Source organism: Lichenostomus cassidix, chromosome 2, assembly GCF_008360975.1.
Source record: "Lichenostomus cassidix isolate B80296 chromosome 2, HeHo_3.0, whole genome shotgun sequence".
Taxonomy (NCBI): Eukaryota; Metazoa; Chordata; class Aves; order Passeriformes; family Meliphagidae; genus Lichenostomus; species Lichenostomus cassidix.
The window spans coordinates 42,538,253-42,558,197 of NC_139482.1; the positions used below are offsets into that span (position 1 = coordinate 42,538,253).

Below are 19,945 nucleotides of genomic sequence, written 5' to 3' on the forward strand. Positions count from 1 at the left end.
ACAGCAGCTGGACCCCAAACTGCCTGAGCTTCTGAATTGATTTCAGTCAAGTTTTTCACTCTTGCCCTGGTTCCTGTACTCTCAGGGAGCATTTCTACAGGAAATGTACAATGGATATAGTTCCTTGATCCTGTTTGGCAAAGGGAGTACTTCTTCCAATGGTTAGAGACCCTTGAGGTGTCTTTGCAAAATTTAGGAACAGTAATGCGTTTTGATGTTGCCATCCTAAGTTTGTTTGTCATAGTCTTGCTACTGGTGCCTTTGGTTTGGCATAGCTGATTTTGTCCCATCATGCCAAGAGTTTTTCCAAGAAAATCATGCCATTCTCCCAAGGGGAAATGAGCAATGTTTCTGGGGAGTTTTCACTCTGCTTCATTACAAGCACAAACTGATTTCTGCAGAGTAATGACTTACTAGGGTATGGGTTGCTGTTCCAAAGGCCAGTCTGTTCTATAAAGGCTTTGCAGCAGCTCTGCAATGGCACAGCTGCAACAACACACTCTGGTGGAGCTGGGGCAGTAGTGTCAAAATATATTTAAAATATATTTTAAAAACTTGTACATCTCAAAGGAAAAGCCAAACCAGTGATCCATAAAAGAAAATGTTTCTTTACCCGTTTGGAAATGGTGTAAGGTGTAGGAATCTTGGAAAAGGTGAACTTGCACAAGGAATACACCTGTGTTGTAAAAGAAGCAGAAAGTCACACATTCATATTGCACCTTTCAGATGAAATAATGACAAGTTAAGAAAAAGCAGAATTGCCTACACAGCATTTTTAGATACTTGTTCACTACATGCCTATAGAACCCATAAGATGACCCTGTGCCAAACTCAAAATTCAGAATACTGCTCTGACTAAGACTTAGTTCTACTTATTTTTTCTTAAAAAAAACCAAACCAAACACCAACAAAAAAAGCAAAGTGGAAACAATTTGCATTTTACTCTTTTTTTCAGTGAAAAAAAACATTTAGCATTGATCATTATGTGACTCAGCAGTTAGAGAAAAATCCAAATCCTAAGTCAAGACCTAGAGAAGGCAAAAAAACCTTTACATTTTAACCAGGATCTAAAATAACAAGGTTTATTTTGGATACACAGAGAGCCAATGATCTGCCTGTACAGAGACATATTTTTATTCTAAGAAATCAGAGTATTTTTCAGCTGATTTCTTTACTAAAATTTGATTTGTAAATCCACACCTAAATACAAATGGAGAACATTATCGAACACTTCATCCAGTGGTTCTGCTCCACCATTCATAGCCTCCCTCCACAAAATGGAAATACTGGTTCAACAGTAAGCCTTTAAATCAAATTTAAAAACAAAGGATGCTTTATTTAATTGCTTACATTGATGATGAAACAACAGCACATACCCTGATGGTGTAATGGATGGTGTTTTGTTTCTCATACTGGGACACCACTAAGGTGAATGTATGGGAACCTGGAGAGGTCAGCTTTATCTTGGTCAGATAATGAGGACTGTTGATCCGAATACCATCAATATATGGAGGAGGATCAGCTGAAAAAGAAAAGGATGAACACTTTTTCCCGATCAAAAAATCCGCCAGCTTGGTAAACTTCTACTAAGATTGGACTGGAGAGACCTGAGTGCTCAGAACAGAAGAGAGCCTCAAGATCTACCCATAAAAAGGACAGACAGTCTTAACAGCAACTACTGTTTTCAGGAGAGGTTCATCACACATGACAAGACACAAATTCTTTACTTAAAGAAAGTACAGCTTAAATCCCAAGACTTACAAGAATTGCTTATCCATCTCACACCAATGTCACTACTCAAAGAAGACCTACTGTAATTATGCTGAAATTTCAAGAGAAAGATAATGAATGTTAAAGCACCCTTTGAAAAATCTCTGAAGTGTCTGTTCTTTCTCCATTGGCTGGACAGTTCCAGAATGCCAGCTGCCAAAATCTTTGGCCACCTCATAAACAATACTTCAAAACATGTTAATTCCTTTAACTAAATCACACACACTTTTTCTCCCTCTCTCTTCAAATCCCTGTGATCATTACACAGATGTAGTTGCATCCCAATACCAACGCATATGTGGCACTTAGAAAGATCCCAAATGTTTGCTTTTACAATTAGACAGTATAATGTGTTATTTGGCCTCTAACTGGTTCTTTCCAGGGTTCTTTTAATTTCAGTGAAGCAGGACCAAGTCTAGCCAATTACTTCAATAGGCCAGGATCAGGTCCTTATATTTTCTTCCACAAAGCAACATGGGAGAGGGGAAAGGATTAATATAAAACAATAAGAAGCTTAGGAATGGGAAATCTCGGCCATGCTGCCAAAGGATTAAACTGCTTTGTTCTCATCTCATTTTAACAGATGGTTAAAAATAATACTGCAGCTTGACCAATCTATTTCCATGGAAAAAGGTTTTAAACAAGTTTGAGCTCGTGAGATTAAAAGTTTTTAAAAGAGTTTGTGTAGCAAAACAAAACATATAAATCATTCAGTTTTTGCTACTGGTCTTGCTAGACTGTCTCTTCCAAGCACAACTGAGCAATTCCCTCTACTATACAAATGTGTTTGGTTTGCCCACTTAAGAATGTTTTCAGTGAGACACATGTAAAATAAGCAGTGCTGCAACTACCTGCAACACCAGAAGCAAGTCTTGAGCATCTGCTTCTCCTTACAGAGAAGCTCTTGCAAAAACAGATGATGATTTGGTCAGGTGTCAACAGATCTTTCCACAGAAAGACCTGGGTTCTAGGGGAAGCTTGGATTCTAGGGGAATTGGTCAGCAGAGTTCACTGAACAAGATCAGATGTGAACAATGCAATGCTTAGAAGCCATTCCAATAGAAAAAAGTCCCACAAATTCCACTCTTTGGTGAAAAAAGCTCTAAAAGCTACTAAGGGAGTTGTTGCATGAGCAGCTACCTGAATGCAGACCTGGTTCTAAAGAGGTTCCTGTTTGTAAAAAGTAACAGGCCAAATCCCACTTGTTTTAGGATGCATGTTCACTGAATTATTCCAAGGACTATTTTTAGTGGTCTCTAACTTGACGGAAAGAACAAATAAAAATATGATCTTCTTAGTGCTACCTTGAACTTTCAGTCTATCCATTCAACCTGGGCATTACCTTTACAGCCTGTATCTCAGATCTGCTCTCTGTCTTGAAATAAAGCAATAAAGCATACCTGGCTACTTCACAGCCACAGCAAACCTCCAAAAGCCAAACCCCTTCTCCTCAAGGAGGACAGAATCTGACATATAATGATCAAGAGTTATATTTTGATAAAATTCAAATATCTTATACATTCCATACCTGATACCTGGAAATATGCTCATGTGTTTACCTGTATTTCATAAGGTTGCCTAGATACTTTACTAAGCCAAGTTAATGGGACAATTAACCCTGATTATTTTCATCTTGTGGAAACTGTAGACCTTTAAATAATTTCCCAAATGTAGGAAATAATTATGATGTCAGAGAAACTAAAGCACAGCATCTGCTCCCTCTAAGCATTAACTACTGGTACTGAAAAATAAACAGAAAAAATAAAGAAAATGTTGCATCAAAATAAGTGCCAGCAGGACTATGTAGACCTCTTAAAAGTGCTTACAGCATGTGTAGAATGGCCTGTTCCTTGAGTGTAGACTTTAAGTGGGATCAAACAGAGCAAAAAAACTATTTCAGAAGTCTGACCTCTTAGTCTAGAGGCATCTAGTTTTAAAGCAAAACATGCATTTCCTCTCCATAGAATTCTTAGTAATTATTCATTTATTTATAACATAAGCTTCTTGACAATTAAGGTACACTAACCTGGATAGTAAACTTTCTTGCCATCAGTCTTGTATACAACCATTGTAATGAATTCCCGATTGTGTGCGAAGTCATCCTATAAAACAACCCCACAAACAAACACAAATCAGAGGTGCAGTTCTTGTGAAACATAATGCATGCTTAATCAGAGTCAAGTACACATTCTACCATCCCTTCTGATCACTACATGGTATGATCTGGTATTTGCATTTATTGGGATACCAAACAGAATTATTTTTAAAACGTTTGAAATAAACAAACAGCCACTATTTTAAGTTATTCAGGCCCCAGGATTCAAAGTTACTTCAGAACCTTTACAGTGGAATAGAATCACTCAGCTCAAATTTTACTCTGGGTCTATTTCAACTGCAGGTACATGTACCTGCTGAATTTGAAAATTCTACATGTACACAGGCATGAACATAGGCAGTAATATACTGATAAGAGAAAGCCATACAGAAAGATTTACAGAAGCTGTGGCAGAGCTCACAGTGCAGAACAAGCACCTTGTCAGTGATGTGCCTGCTGAGCAGGACCCAGACAGCAGCACCACCCTGTGGACACTGCACCTCCAGCTTGTACTGAGGGTTGTTGGCCAGGCTGTAGGCGTCCTTCACTGGACCCTGCTTTGCATCCCACGTACTGAAAGTGATACAGACACGTTATTAGATCAGTAAGAAACTAATCTGTGCTTTGAAACAAACTCCTAATCCTGCACATACACAGATGAGATGTTACGAGTAACAAGTTGCAAAAGCCAAATTTTCTACTGGAATCTATTATGGTTACATAACAGTCACATCAGAAGCATTATCTTAGAATGTGTGATAATAAAAAATGCTAAATACAAACAGCCTGGCTGATGACTGCAACCAGAAAAAGATAAACCATTCAATGAACCTGGGCTACACAACCATAGTCATGATTGCACATGCCAATATTAAATGACAAAGACCTACACTTTTGTAACTGTAGAAATCTATCTATCTCCATCTATCCATCCATCCATCATGGTAGTTTCAAAAGCTCACTGAATTTTTTCCTCCATTTTTTTTTTTCTGAGGCAATTTTTATTTTAAAATTCGCCCTATTTCATGCTTGGAAAGATGCCCCGCAGGAAGTGTTAAAGATCTTTGAGGTTCCCTACAGCAGAATCTGCCTGCTGCCTCAGGAAGTGTCTAGACAAAAAAAATAGTGTGAAAAACAAAGTGCTGATGCCTGAACACAAAGTGTGGCACACTGGAAACAGAAGCATATACAGCTATTCCTCAGTCTCCTTGTCCCTCTCACACTTGTAAAACTGAACAGCATGGGTGTAAGGTTGCATGAACAATGCTTCAAATTATCACCATTGTTGCTCTGCTTTTTATGGCAACTGCTACTGAGCTAAGGCATTTCCCCACCCAGAGGGATGACAATCACTAATAATGTAAGGACAGACAGACCAGCAGGTCAGCTCTGATATTGGCATACACATTATGTCATCTTGCTACATCACCACAGTGTATTTTAGAAATAATCGGAGCACAAAATGGAAGGAGCCTTTAGAGATAAACTCAGCAGTTCCTCTGTGGATGAAGGAGCTTGTGCAGAGCTAACACACCCAGAGACGGTGTGGAAGCAGTGACAAAGTGCAGTCTAGTGGCATGGAAAAGTACAGACACCCTTGTTTTCCAAAACTGAGACACAGATACACACACATCCTCAAACTGGGAGACAAAACACCTGAATGTAATGAATATTTAGTAACAGACAGGTATCACATTCAGAAAACAAATCAGCCAGCAGGGAAGATTACTTATCATAACTACAACTGCTAAGACCCAGAACTGGTTAAACTAGCCTGATGTCAGTGAACACAGCCTGTAAAGACAACACACGCTGCACAGCTGACTTGCAAGTGGCCAGAAAAATGAATCCCAAATAACAACTAGGTCACTTAAGCACTGTCTGGTCACTGCTTAGAGATGGACTGCACAAAAATCTGATTTTTATTCTGATAGGGAGATGTGGGACTGAGGTCAGAATCTGGTTACACAGCCTTAGTTCCACAGCAACCTCACAAGGGTCAGTGTGCTCCAATGATGTTACAGAAGTAGACAAAAACAAAGCCTGGGCCGAGAATTAGAAAGTGGAAAGTCAGGCTCGAAAGAAAAGGGCTGGAATTCCTGGAATGGAAGTGCCTAGCTGTAACTTGGAAGATGGAAGGAAGGAAACATCACATCAGAACACTTACTGAGATTTTGAAACAAAAATTTTATCTTTTGGACCAACCTGTGAATACATGTAGATTCTTTAAAAAGACTTGGGTTCCAACTCAAATAAATAACATCATAGTACTGGCACAGATCCTCCCAGGAAATCCAGAAAATGCCTGAAAAGGAAATGCTGTTATTGTTTTCTTACCAGGTATCTTGATTTTACTTGTTTTTCAAATGTCTCATTTTAGGCAAATGATACAGCTTATACAAGCCAACATTTCTTCAAAATGTAGTAAGTAATGTCTGCATTGCCTAAATTGCTAAATTTAAACTTCTCCCCCAAACCGAGTTAAAGCAAGAAAAAAGAAGTTAGTCTCCGCTTATTATGAGGGACTTTCTGAAGCTGTCAGAATGCTTTTCCTTCTCAAGCACTAAGCACAAGGTATGAGAAAATCTGCTATTTTGAAAGACACATTATTAGGCGATTCTGACCGGATTTCCCCTTTCCTAGGTTTCTAAAAGCAAAAAAATAAAATACATACTTAAGCAGGTTCCCGCAATTCAACAACCTACTTCAGTAGTCATCCAGCACAATCAACATGGATGTTTGAATATTCTAAGATACTTCATCTAACACCTATGTTGCTTGTTTTTGCACTCTAGATTTGCTCCATGAGAATTTACAACATTCTCATGCATTTATTCTAATTCTCCATAGCTCCCTTAATTGCAACTCCAGCCAACAACAGTGCCTGCAGGCCAACAGACTCCTAGTGGAAGGAACATTTAAAATGGTAGCAGCCGTATAAATCATGTCTCTGACATAGGCAGCTGCAGATCTTGCAGCACTAAAGAGCAGTCATAACTACACAAAACGAAGAAGACCAGAGTGTAAATCCAATTAGAAGGGATAACACCACTAAAATAACTAATGTGATTTTATATAAAATTTTAACTACTAGATGCTACAAATTACTTACTAAATGAATTCATAAATAAATAACAAGCTACTCTCTCACAATTGTCACAAATCCAGGGCTGCTATTTTTATGTTTGAATCAAAGGTTTTCATCAAGCATTTGCACGAGGCTTATCAACATATGCTATAATCTAATGGATTTGGAGGCACAGTGTTGTAAGAGCAGAGTGTCACTAAAAAAAAAGGGCTCCCTCAGAGACATTTGCAGACAGCAACTAGGACACAGGAAAAAGAAATATCTTTCTGAAAGTAAAATGCAGTTGCTGCAGCAGAAAGACTGAGTTAAATACTGATTACAGTAAGCACGTTGATACATATTTGAAAATGCTGGAGAGGAAAAAAAAACCACAAAAAGCCCATTCACATATTAAAAAGCAGCATCACACAGCTTATTGTCGGAACATTCTTTTTGCACTGAACTCCCACGTACCCACATAATGAGATAGCACACTTAACCAAGGAGGCACTTTGTTGTCAATGAATTTGAGATATATTTAACAGTCCAGATTACTTAAACCCCAGACAAACCTGAAATGACAGATTTAAATACACAAATACTCCCTAAACTTTTGTTTCCTAAATTTAGTTTCTAGTATTTGTTTTACTCTCCTTGTGCTTGAGCATTCCTTTCCACCTTCCTACACGGATACACCACAAAGACCTATACTACATGAAAATATAGTGACTTTTTAAACCTTATTACCATTGTCTATTTTCTGAGCTGTTCTGGGATCAAAGTTCAAGTATTTTTGTAAATCTGGGGTCCAGTTTCTTGTGTCATTTTCACTGTATCGTCCCTTCCAACGTAAGTGGCTCCAGGGATTTTTTAGCTGAAGAAATCGAAGTCCCTAAAAAAACCCCAAAAAGTAAAATTGTCAATTCACCTTGTCAAGGTAATTTTTACATATTGAAGGTAGCTTTTATATGGATCAAGAAAATACAGAATCATTAAGTTTTTTGAAATTTCCCACTGGAGTCCAAGACAAAATAAACTATATTAGTCATTAGAGCAAAAAACCTCAGTAGCTACCCATCTGGGGTAAACCTAGAAACACATGTAGGTTTCAAACAGGAGTTTGAAAACACCTTAAGTTTCACTTGATACCTTATATTCTCTTATATCCAAGACTGCATATGCATGGGTTGGAACTAAACCCCACTTTTCTCCTTCCTCTTCAGACATCACCCCTGTTGCTGTTGTGATAAGGACATCTCCCTTGTGAAATCTGTTCAAAAAGAGGTGAAAAAATAGCTAAATTAAAATCCTGCAAGTTGCAATCTGACATTTGCCAGACAGTTCAAAAGCATGTTTGTCCACTGTCTATTAGCATGACCCTGCTTTATAAAAACTGGGATAAATGGAGTTTTTGTCAACAGAAATCCTGAGAAAAACTTGAGAAAGTGGAACTACTTTTCTTTCAGAATTAACTATAGGCTTTAAATTAAAATTTTTATTTGAATATAATTTCATATTTTAAAGCATTTATCAGCCTGAAACTCAGCCTGTGTCATGTTTAAAGATACTCATCACAGATCTTCAGCTGAGCATAAATGTGGTTTCATCAACACTTAATCAATGACTACGTATTGCAAATTAATCAAGTCCTGTCACACCCCCAGGATTCTGAAGAACTATAAGTTCATGCTTCTATACTTTTGCAGGTGTTTATACTCAAGTATAAACACCTTTAGTGTTCTGAATAGCAACTGATAATTTTGGAACAATTACTGTTCTGAAAACACAACAACATGTTTCCAGCCTATGCTAAAAATCAAAGTACATACCCAGTGTCCCTAGGCAGATTACAGGATCACTAGACTATGGATCAATACATTTTCAGTTTAGCACAGGTGAACAACAGTGATGCTGCAGTGGCTAGATCCCACACTAACTTCAGTCACACCTTTAAATTATAACACCAGAGTATCTGAAAAATGGTTGACAGCTCTGAGAGCTCCTAAGCAATCGCAAAAACACTGCAGAAAGAGTCATGCTCTTTCACCATGGATGCAGATGTTTCAGTCACCAGAATAACTCCCTTCTAGTACACTGAAATGCATAAGGCACTGGCTGCACAAAAACATTTTGGAAGAAATCAAAGTATTTGAGATACAGCTGTAATTTAGAAATGCCAGGTATCTCTCACAATAAGCAAAGTAATAGAATCATTTACTTTGGACCTTTAAGACCATCAAATCCAATTGTTACAGTAGGTCTGAAGACCAGTATTGCAGCTTTGATAGACTTTTGCTGCTCCTCCTTGTGATATGATTAGAAATACTGAATTATTTCTGCTTGCTAAGGACAGCAGATATAATATAGTCCTGGGGAACTTTGTGTAAACACAGAACACATATCCTTCTACTTTTTAAACACTTAACTGGGATATTGGTTCCAAACTGCTCTTCTCTGACTCTATATTCCATTTTCTTTATCAAGGGAATGGTTATTTTTTTTAAATTCATACATAGAGAAGAATTCTCTCACACAGAATTCCTGAATATTTTAATCTTCTGTTTGATCCAAGCCATCACTATCTCAATTTTTCTTCTTCCAGAAAGCGCATGGAGGTTTTATAAAGCACAATTTGTAACAGTACCAAAACACTGTTGAAGTATCTGTGGTGACCGTGCTGCTTTTACAGTGGTAACAAAGCTACTACACAGCAAGCATTTTAATTACTTAGGAAAGAACAAACATCTACCTCTGATAAAGCATTCTGAAAGTGCTGTCTTTATTGAAGGCTTGATTGTCAGAGTGCATAGCAATTCTTTCAGGTATCCAGCCAGTCAGTGCATGGAGATCAATATTCTGAAATGCAAGTATTCAAAAGAAATCAGAACAGATAATCCATATACAAACATATGATGTCTATACACAACTTACAAAACATCTTGAAAGAAATCAAGAATACATAAGTTACAATACAGCTCTAGGCATAAAAGAGTCAAGATTAGGACTAGCAAACAAAAACTTCTTTGATTAGATAAGGACAAAATTTCCAAGTAGCTTAAAAAAAAAAAAAGCTCAAAAATGAACTGATGAAATAAACTGGAATTCCAGAGCAATGGAAGCATATTAGAATATTAGAATCACCAGTCATGCTCAATTGTGTGATGTGTTCTATTTATTTCATTGATTTACAGACATTTGAAGCACATCTCAGAAGCACTATTTGGAACCTTGCTATTATATATGCATTTTAAATAATTTATGTTTGATTTCTAAAGCATCAGGGTTTGGGGTTTTTATTCTTTTTGGTAAAGCTGACACTGACATGTATTTCCATAAAAAGATGCTTTAATCTCCCAACTCCTAGAAATATTGCTTATTTAATATTCTTTTGCTTTGTACTCCTCAAAGCAAAAGCAGAGACTGTAAATGCTTGAAGTGTCAATAACCAGCACTGGGGAGTGGGAACTTGAGGAATTACAAGTACAAGACAGCCTGATTGTAAGTAACCCTGATTACAGAAGGGAGCTGGAATACAGTGGAAAGTGGAGGGGGCAGGAGGGGTGGAGATTAAATGTCACCACTCAAGCTGTTTTTCCAGATAGCAAGTTAAAGGATGACAACAGGAATAAAACAGTTATTCTTACCAGCTTCTGTCCTTCAAAAGAAAGCAGCCTGACACTGACACACATAAAAATGTGTGCTACATTTATCCTGAACACAAAGTCACATTTGTCTCCACAACCATTTTTCAAGAGGTGATGATTACCAAGTATACCCACCAAGAATATGATTTTCAAGACAACAACTATCACCATGAAATAATTGAAAAAAATCTTTAGAATTTTAGTAATATCAAGTTAAAATCAGAAAGGTTTCCTGAGTTACAAATTATGTGGGCTACTCATTTCAGCAAACTGTCCCTCTTTAAAGAATAACTTGCATGCCAGTTTAGCTGCAGTATGATGACTGCTTCTTTAGTAACCACATTATAGAAACCCAATGCATATTTATGTAGATGAGTGGAACAATCTGATAAACAAACTTGCACAGATCAAAGTACTTGCTCCCTCCATATAGACCTAAATGACTAGATTGTTCCTTTCCTAGCTGACTCCATTACCTAATGAGGGAGAACTGCCCTATTTATTGAAAGAATTAGAAACCAAAATCAGCAGTATTGATACGGGCAACGATGACTTCACCCAACATTTTCATCTAGACTCTATATAAACACTTCCCATCCACAAGCATCAATACTGAAGCCTGAGAACTAAGAGTAACTCTGACCATCAAGCTGTCTTTTTCACTCTGTTTTGATGGAATAATTTCATTAAGTACAGCTAAGGACATTTGTGAAAAAAAGAAACAGAAAAAAATTTAAGAAAATGTCAAACCCAATACTTTTCTCCCCAAGCTGCTCACTAAGAAAATTATTTTACCCATTTTTACCTAAGTGGAATTTTTTCTCTTAGAAATAATCTCATACTTACAGAATTTGATCCAGGAAAATCATATCCTCCCATAACCTTCATGTAAGCCTTTTCTATTAGTGACACCCATAATTCATTCTTATTATTGGAATAAGAGCAGAGAAGTTCCCCACTATGATCAACAGGTAACTGGTCATCTATGATTACCTGTAGGAAATGAATGAAAAATCATCATAAAACTAATAAAGTATTTTAAAAGTAATTAGAAAATAAAACAAAACTCTCTTTAGGACAGAGCTTCTCAGACACAGCCAGACCTGACCATTATTCTCAGATATGGACACCTCTATTAATCCTGCAGTGGCTTGTCCAAGTGAACAAGAAAATCTGTACCAGCTCTTATTTGCACTGGTCTAACTGGGTGATGTGTGAGCAGCTGCCTCTACTGATAGTGACAGCGCACTCTTATGAAATATGTACTACCTATTGCAAAAGGCACTTGCAGAAAGGTTCTGTGCAATTACAAGCACAAAGTGTAAAGAAAAACCTAACAATATTCCTCATCTAATTAGGAATCAGAGCATGGACAATGCTTGGCAGCCAACAGAGAAATAAATATTTATTTATCTATAAGGAAACAAATTGTGATGTATCACTTTCATAGCCTCTAGTTCCAGATTTAAGTTTCTTCTCTCTAAAAAGGAAAAACAACTCACAGCAGCAGCTGTGACAGTATAAACATTTTTTCTTTAAATTAGGTAGTATATATTCATAATTATTACAGATTCTTACTGCATATTTGCAGTGGTCTGAAACAGTTACCCTGAAGAGATGTTTCAGTTTCCTGTTGGCACCAGTCCATTACAAATACATGCTACCAACACAGCACATTTTCTGGTCAAAGCCTGTCTGTGAAGGAATGAATAGACCTTTTCATAGGAGAGCAAATGGCCATTCATCCTAACAAAAGGCAGCCATTAGGAGATACTTTGGAAAGAATATTAAAAGCAAGGCAGACAAAAATGATAGTTTCCCAAAATATTCAGATTCTGTAATTTTACAGCTCAAGGACTTCCTGACCCAGAGGTTATATCTTAACAATTGAGAGTCTTAGAAGCGTTTCCCCCTACTGCCTCACCCCATGAATATGACCACTCAACTTCTGAACTCTCATAAACATTCATCAGTCACTATTATCTGTGCTACAGTTAAGTATTATATGAAGAAATACATTATTTTACATTCTTATTTATTGCACATAAAAGAAAATGAAGTATTTTATGAGTTTGCAAAGTTTTATCTTCAGGCATTTCCTCTTTTTACTACAGATTTGTAGTCAAGAAAAGCCTTGCTTGAATTATCAGTCAAGTTATTCCTTTATAATCATTCCATTTCTGTCCTCCTCCTGATATCCCCCTCTGTATTTTTTAATTCTAACATTGAGTGGAAAAGTGCACATCTAATTCATACATAGGGGATATATTGTTTTGTTCCTGTTTGGTTTTCACAATTCTGTTAATATATGGCATTTTTTGTGTTAATTTATTGTAAGGCTGTTTCTATGAATGTCACAGAAGTACAGAAGTACAGACAAAAGAAGTATGTGGTTGCATATTTCAAAACCAAAAATGAATATCAGGAAGGTTTAACCATTAAAAACTACTTTCCAAAAACACCTGCCTAAAGCTTTTGCTATGCAAACACTTCACAGTGAAGAAGTTCAAGCCTTTAAAACACACAACTTATGCAGTAACAGTACGAAGGCTCCCCAAAAATACTTACCTTTCTAGGAACACCATTGATATGAAGCTTCACCATGTATTTACCACATGGATTATATTCTGGTTCTCCTTTCTTGTTCTGAGGGTAAATAATACTGTTAACAGAAAAAAAACAAAACAAAAAAAAAAAAAGGAAATTATTATGTAAATTACTTGGCTGTTCATACACTTATAACAATAAAAGTGAAATTAACAGTCTGTTTCTGGAATTCACACTGAAAAGAAATATGTAATTTTTAATGAAGAGCAACTCAAATTTAGTAAAGATAATCACGTTTAAATAGGTTTTATTGTATACTCCCTGCTCTTGCTGCAGCTTTCTACTTGATATATTAGCAAAAAGAACATAAGTAACCTAATTGTTTCTCAAACAGGAGCAAGGCAAATTTATCTTACTATTAAACAAACAATATTTACATATTTATAATATAAATACAGTATTTGTCTGAATGACAAGTCAAACTTTTAAAGGAGAAGCCAGTGCAGAACTCTCTGCTCTTGAAAATAATACAATTTCAGTTCTAACAAGAAAAGGTTAAAACAAAACAATCCAAGAACACTCACACACTGATCTGGCAAGAGCCTCCCAGCAAAGTCCAGAAAACCAATGGCAAATCTATCATGGGATGCTAAGTGTGTGGAGCTGAGCTAGTGATGTTAACATTAATTCTACAACAAGTTGCAAAATGGACCACCTGTGGCACAGCAATTAACAAGGGAGAAAAATGGAACTACAGAGCATTATAAGTAAAATTTATATTTAAAAAATCCCAAACAAATAAAAAAAACTTCCAAACTATTTATTACTCCTCAAAGCACCTCTGAAGTTAAACTCCAGTGTCTGTATACCTATGTATATTGACGCTGAGTTATATCTTAGTTAGCCAGGAGTTTTGTGATTTTAAAAAAATTTTGTAAGGAACTATGTTTAATTAGTTAAGGAATGTTTGACTGTGATTTTAGCTGGTTTTGATTTAGATCTGTGCTGGTTGAGTGTCAGTAGAAAACCCTGAGAAATTATCTCACAGCAGCTGCAGAAAGGAACTCCATGGACCCACACCCCTTAGAGAACTTCATCAACAGTTGAAGAACAAAATTCAATAAAGAATTTTTTAACAGTTATCATACAACTAGGGATGAGTTAGATGTCAGAGAATAAGAAAAAGATACCTTGAGCAAGTTAGGAAGTCAAAGGCCTATACACCCCAGAAAACCGGATTAATACACTGCAGGTGCACTAAGGGAGCCACTTCATAGGCTTGTGCAACCCAGAAAACTGAATCAATTGTAATTGACTAACCATGACAGCAAATCTAATAAAGCACTGTTTAGGTAGATAAAACTTGGGTTATCAATTAAACAAAGATAGATGAGATGTGCTGGTACTAATAAAAGAAACCAAACACCTACACCATGATGCAATAAATTGTGTAGACTTTTGAGAGTGTCTGTTAAAAATCTTGGATGTTAAAGTATATATCAATGCTTGAAAATTGCTGTTTCTTTGAACACATCTATGGTGAATAAATTCTTGATCTGTTCCAAATTTTAACTCAAAATTGTTATTAGCAATGTTAATCTAACAGCTTTTTGCTCCTAGATTTAAAACTCTTTGTTTCAATATGAAGTTAGCTTCCATCTTAGAAGTGCTGAAACCACATGAGTCCCAGGGAGATGAAGGTGAAACAAATGCTGTTTTTTACAACTGTCACAGAACATACTGCAAAAGCTTGGCAGTGTTAAGTCTGAAAAGATCTTAGAAAGCAACAGCTACTTACCTTGTGATCAATTTTTTGTTGTATCTTCTTTCATAGGCTGCACTGATAGCTAGTGATGCCACAAAAGAACAATCTGAAACTATTGTCTATAAAGAAAAGAAAACCAGTGAGGATATTTACTAATAACTCAGATACTGAGAGATGAATACGGTGTGTGGAGGGAAGGAAAACAGTCAGTAATTCCCTTCAAAACAGAATGATTTAAAACAAAATAAGCAAAGCTACTATTAAGAGGCAGAAAATGCATGCTTCCTCAACATGAGGCTCCTATGGAGCAAAATTCTTAGTATTTATCTAATCTCATGAGAGCTGGAGAAAGCACTCTCACATTTGGGGATTCCTTTTTGAACAACAAGGTACCCCATGACAAACTCCTAGCAGCACACATTTCTCTTTAGGAACAGTTTACCTGCTTTATGCTGAAACTTGATACAGTATAGATCATAGTAGGGTTATTTGTTATGTCATCTGGTCTCACCCATTTGGCAAACATTGCTTTCTGTTTGGGGGATAATGGTAGCTTTCCACACTTATCGCTAGATTTAAGAGAGATAAAAGTAGAAATAAATCAATAGCAGTTTAGAAAAGCTTCTCATGGCATGTTCATCCTTAAACATATCTGATAGATGCTGCAAAACATGCATAGAACAATTACAAAGCTGTAAAACAATTTCAAGGAACACTGTTACTAAGTCTGTGATTTTTAGGGAGAAAAAGGCAAAAATTTAAAAAGAAATTCAACCAACCCCAAATGTCTTTGTCTATTATGGCTGTGTAATCTTAACTTATTACTATCAATCATGAATAAAGGTCTAGCTGTTATATATCACTCTTCCTTGGAACAGCCTTTTACAGAGGAAACAGCTATCACCTGCATTTTACCAGGCAACAGAGCTAAACTCATTAGCATGGAGCAGCATCAGAAAACAGACTCAAGTTTCCAGCCCAGACCAATAATCCAAAAAGCCAAATATAATATTGTCCTTGTAGGCTTGAAGACACAACTGCAAAAGCACTACAGAGCAGGATCAGCTTACAATAAAATTTTAAGTTCAGAGTGGAAGAAGAAAGTGGTAGTATTTAAATCTCTCTGCCTGAATTATGCTTAAAACCCTATGTAAACAATTCTAAACTCTGAAAAAGAAAATACAGAAATATCAAATATGGAAAAGTTTTGAGAATAAAAACAAAAATGAAGCCCAGTAATTGAAGCATACTTACGAAAAAGGCATAGGGAAGGCAAAACGTTCCCTCAGATCAACACTCATGAAAGGTACATATTCAATGCCATTAATCTTTGAAGTCTTCCTGCAAGTTATAAGAAAGACAAACAAAAAAGAGATACAAACCCATCAATCATCTTCCAAAGACTGACTTGCAGAAGGCAACAATAAAATAAGTTTTAAAAAAAACTAGTAAGACACAGAGCTTCTGAAAACAAGACAACTAGCTCTTGAAAATTTTATATTCGATAGTTTTCAAAAGTCACAATTTAGGCTAATGGTTTTATGAATTATTTGTAGCTTATTTCATCTATAATAATAATCAAAGTAAAATGAACTGGATGTAACAGAAGGCAGAGTTTTATAAAGTATTATGCTCCCTCGATTTCCAGTGAAGTAGCAGCTGTATAATCTGTAAAAACAACTTTGCACTTTGGCTTCTCAGAGCGAGACATTTCATGAACTCATTTTGGAAAATCTTCAACTTACCTGAGTACTTCAATCTCTTCTGCAGTGTATCTCTGACCTTGAGATTCACTAGCTTGTACTGCTCTGATTGTCTGTGGTTTATCATTTAAAGAAAAATCAGGTCCCAATGGAAAGAATGTTCTGACTGGCTGATTTGGTTTAGCCGCAGTTGACTTCTCTTTCTGAGACGACTTTGACATAGATTCCTTCAGCGCTTCTGCTCTAAAGCAAATTAAAAAAAGCCTTTTCTTTACAACAGAGAAAAAAACAATTACAGTTCAATTATTGATTTTTCTTGGTTCATGTTCCCACATAAGATAAATGGAATGAGCAAGTACCCAAGTTGAACAACAGTACTTTTCTAAAAAACAAAAATCAATTTACGATTCTGGTACTTCTTTAGTTTTCTGTTCTTGAATCAATTAAAATATAGCATTTCCAACACATATAAGCTACTTTTAGCAGGACTCATTAGGTTTTTATTGCCTCTAAATTATGCTAATAGGAGAATTTGTGTAAGTGTTCATTATGTGGAATCTCAGAACAAGATCACTGAGACAGAGAGAAAACCAATTTGCATCCTCTCATACCTTCCAGATTTACTTTGTCTACCAGGTACAATAGTAGTAAAAAACCATGGGCATTCTCACAATCCAGCATTTCAACTGCTTGAACACTGTGTATACAGGAGCCATATTTTGTTACTGCTGCATCAAGCTGCTGGATAGTCACACATATGCAAAATATTGGGGCTTTTTGTTCTGAACACAGACTAAGAAGTGCTAAAACCCACCTTATAGTGAAACTTAGCCCAACATAGCCTGTGATTCACCATCATAGAGCTGATTTTAAGAGGTACATTGAACTTATACTTGTGTAATATGTTTCAGACAGGTATTTCACTACACAGATACCATGTAATAGGATTGCTACCACCAAGATATGCATTTCCCAGTTTCCAAGCTGTCTTCTTTATGAAGGGACACTGATACCTTGATGCTAGCCTGAATTCAGCTCTTTATAGAGGCCAGTAATTATACCACTCTGGATTATAACTCCAAATAGTGCATTTGTTGTAACAAGCACACAGTCCTTTCTTAATTCTGCATGTCCCAAGATTCCCAGAGGGTTGGCACAACAGCTGCTACATTCAGCAGTGAAGCAGCTGGCAACTAGCTCCAAGGTGAACTCTACAGGAGCTTAGTCTACACAGAATCCACACAGACATGTTAGAGTGAGAATCCAGTTCAGAGGCTGTACTTAGACCTGACAGCAAGCATGTTTACTAACGTTAGCAGTACTCACCTATCTAGTGCTTGTCGAGCCAGCTGTTTCAGTTTGGACTGGAGGCCTGCTTCTGAAGTTTCAGTAGCCTAAAGTACAAAAGAAAAGTCTACACATCCAAAGACCACCAACACGTTTAATAAGCTCAGTTGTCATACTTCTATATTACAGCAAAGAATAACCAGCTATTTCTTCCAATTCTCCTTTTGAAATGAGCAAGTATTTTGCTTTGCTGTTTCTTTTTTTTTTTTTAACTCAACATAAAAATAACCATATTAAGGAAGTAAATATCATTTTGCTGTTCTAGTGCTGTTCATAGAATGAAAGTTATGTTTAAATTTCTTCAGCATGGAAAACACTGCATACACAAACAAAATTGCCAGAAGAACTATTTGTATTAAAACACTACGGGCAGAAAGAAGACAAACCTAAATGTTACATATACTATTGAGCTTGGATCTGTCCTATTGGGATAATGGCTGCAAGTTCCCCACACCCCTTTCTTAACGACTGTACTTGTCACCTATTGTCCTGCCTTCCCTACTCCACATAGTCCTAGCCACGCCCCCAGTTTTCCCTATTGGTTCCTGTACTGTGGTGGTTGGTTTTTTGGTTTGTTTGTGTTTGCAGAGGTCACTGGGCCTGTGTGCTGTCCCTGCCCCTCTCTGTTTCCCTATAAAACCCCTTACCCTCCGCCATCTTGCCGTCTATGCTCCACGCGTGTCTATGCTCCACATGTGGCTGAGCATGTGAGGCCTTCGCCCTCGAGGCATCTCTGCCTCGGGGAGGTCGTTGGCCTCTGCTGCACCATGCGAATAAACATCTTCCATAGACACAACGCATAGACCCTCCTCGCCTCCTTTATCACCGCCGGTTGTGGAAGCAGACGAACCAGAGTTAGCCTTATGGCTCCCCGGCCGGTGAGAGCGCAGTGTCCAGCCCTGGGACAGAGGGTTTGGAGCACTGAGGCGCTGAACTGGGCCGGGTAGAGAAGCTCTAGGGTAAAGTCTGCTGCAACATCCTCCAAAACCGCAACACTCCCAATTATTTTCCCCAAATGTGTTAAAATAATCATAGTAACTTAGGAAAAAGTTAAAATTTTAAATACTTACTTTCATAAAATACAAGCAAACAAGATAGAGGTGCAAAAACATTTTTAACTTGCAATCAAAGGCATAAAATGTTGTCCTATGACAGGGCAACATAGCAGATATCAAGAGTGCTAACTTCTGTTCCCATTTGGGAAGTCATCTATGACAGTTTATACATTTGTCTTCCTTACAGATGAAGCATGGCTTCTGCAGCTAAATAATCTGCAAGAGGCACAACATGAGGTGTGGCTTCTCCTGTGACACCCACAAGCAGGTTTCAGGTTCTAGCTCTGTGCCTTGACTGATTATCCCAGGTCAGATAGGCCAACTGAGGATACAAAAAGCAAGCTACTTTCACCCCAAGAAACAAAACTAGAAACACCCTCTATAAGCAACTCATTTAATTTGCACATAAATTACACTCTGGAGTTCCTGGTTGAAAAAGACTTTTAAAGATGTATGAAGGTAAGCAGGGGAGATGGAACACCAACACACTCATCTAAGAATCAGCAACAGAAGAGGAGTAATAGCTGCTTTCTGAGTTCTTCAAGGGTAAGGAAGAAACAAATGTCTCCACCTGAATACACTGAGGAGAAAGACAGAAGTACAGCCTCAAGATAGCAGAGTTCCTTCAATCTCCTTTCATCCTGGGAAGAAGGTACTTTTGGATCACCCCAAGGGACAAAGCTTACCATCATGTCAACAAAAGAATATGCTAGTCAAGATTAAAAGAAACTTCAAGATTAAAAGAAACTAATGAAATACCCAATAAATGCAGTTGTTAATATAAGATATTTTCAGACTAACTTCAGTAATATTTGCATGTACTGACACAATAGAAGGAGGAAGGCAGCAAAGGAAAAGCAGCATGCCGCTGCAGTAAATGTTACGTAATACACTGAAAACGTTCTGCTCCAACAGCTCAAGTGGAAAAACTAGAGCAGTTTCTACTAACTCT

The 19,945-nt window shown here is 37.1% G+C and overlaps 1 protein-coding gene across 2 annotated transcripts in view; it reads right to left on the reverse strand.

Moving 5' to 3' along the window:
* Positions 1-19,945, reverse strand: part of CAPN7 (calpain 7) — a 33,435-nt gene that overhangs the window by 6,556 nt on the left and 6,934 nt on the right. For both annotated transcript variants that reach the window (XM_085051241.1, XM_085051242.1), the window contains 15 exons: positions 17,918-17,985; positions 16,634-16,834; positions 16,143-16,229; positions 15,331-15,457; positions 14,922-15,007; positions 13,145-13,238; positions 11,423-11,569; positions 9,682-9,788; positions 8,082-8,202; positions 7,680-7,824; positions 6,071-6,170; positions 4,303-4,438; positions 3,797-3,872; positions 1,377-1,522; positions 614-676 (listed from right to left, as the gene is read on the reverse strand). In XM_085051241.1, coding sequence (XP_084907367.1) covers positions 614-676; positions 1,377-1,522; positions 3,797-3,872; positions 4,303-4,438; positions 6,071-6,170; positions 7,680-7,824; positions 8,082-8,202; positions 9,682-9,788; positions 11,423-11,569; positions 13,145-13,238; positions 14,922-15,007; positions 15,331-15,457; positions 16,143-16,229; positions 16,634-16,834; positions 17,918-17,985 — 1,704 coding nt within the window. The remainder of the gene's footprint in view (positions 1-613; positions 677-1,376; positions 1,523-3,796; positions 3,873-4,302; positions 4,439-6,070; positions 6,171-7,679; positions 7,825-8,081; positions 8,203-9,681; positions 9,789-11,422; positions 11,570-13,144; positions 13,239-14,921; positions 15,008-15,330; positions 15,458-16,142; positions 16,230-16,633; positions 16,835-17,917; positions 17,986-19,945) is intronic.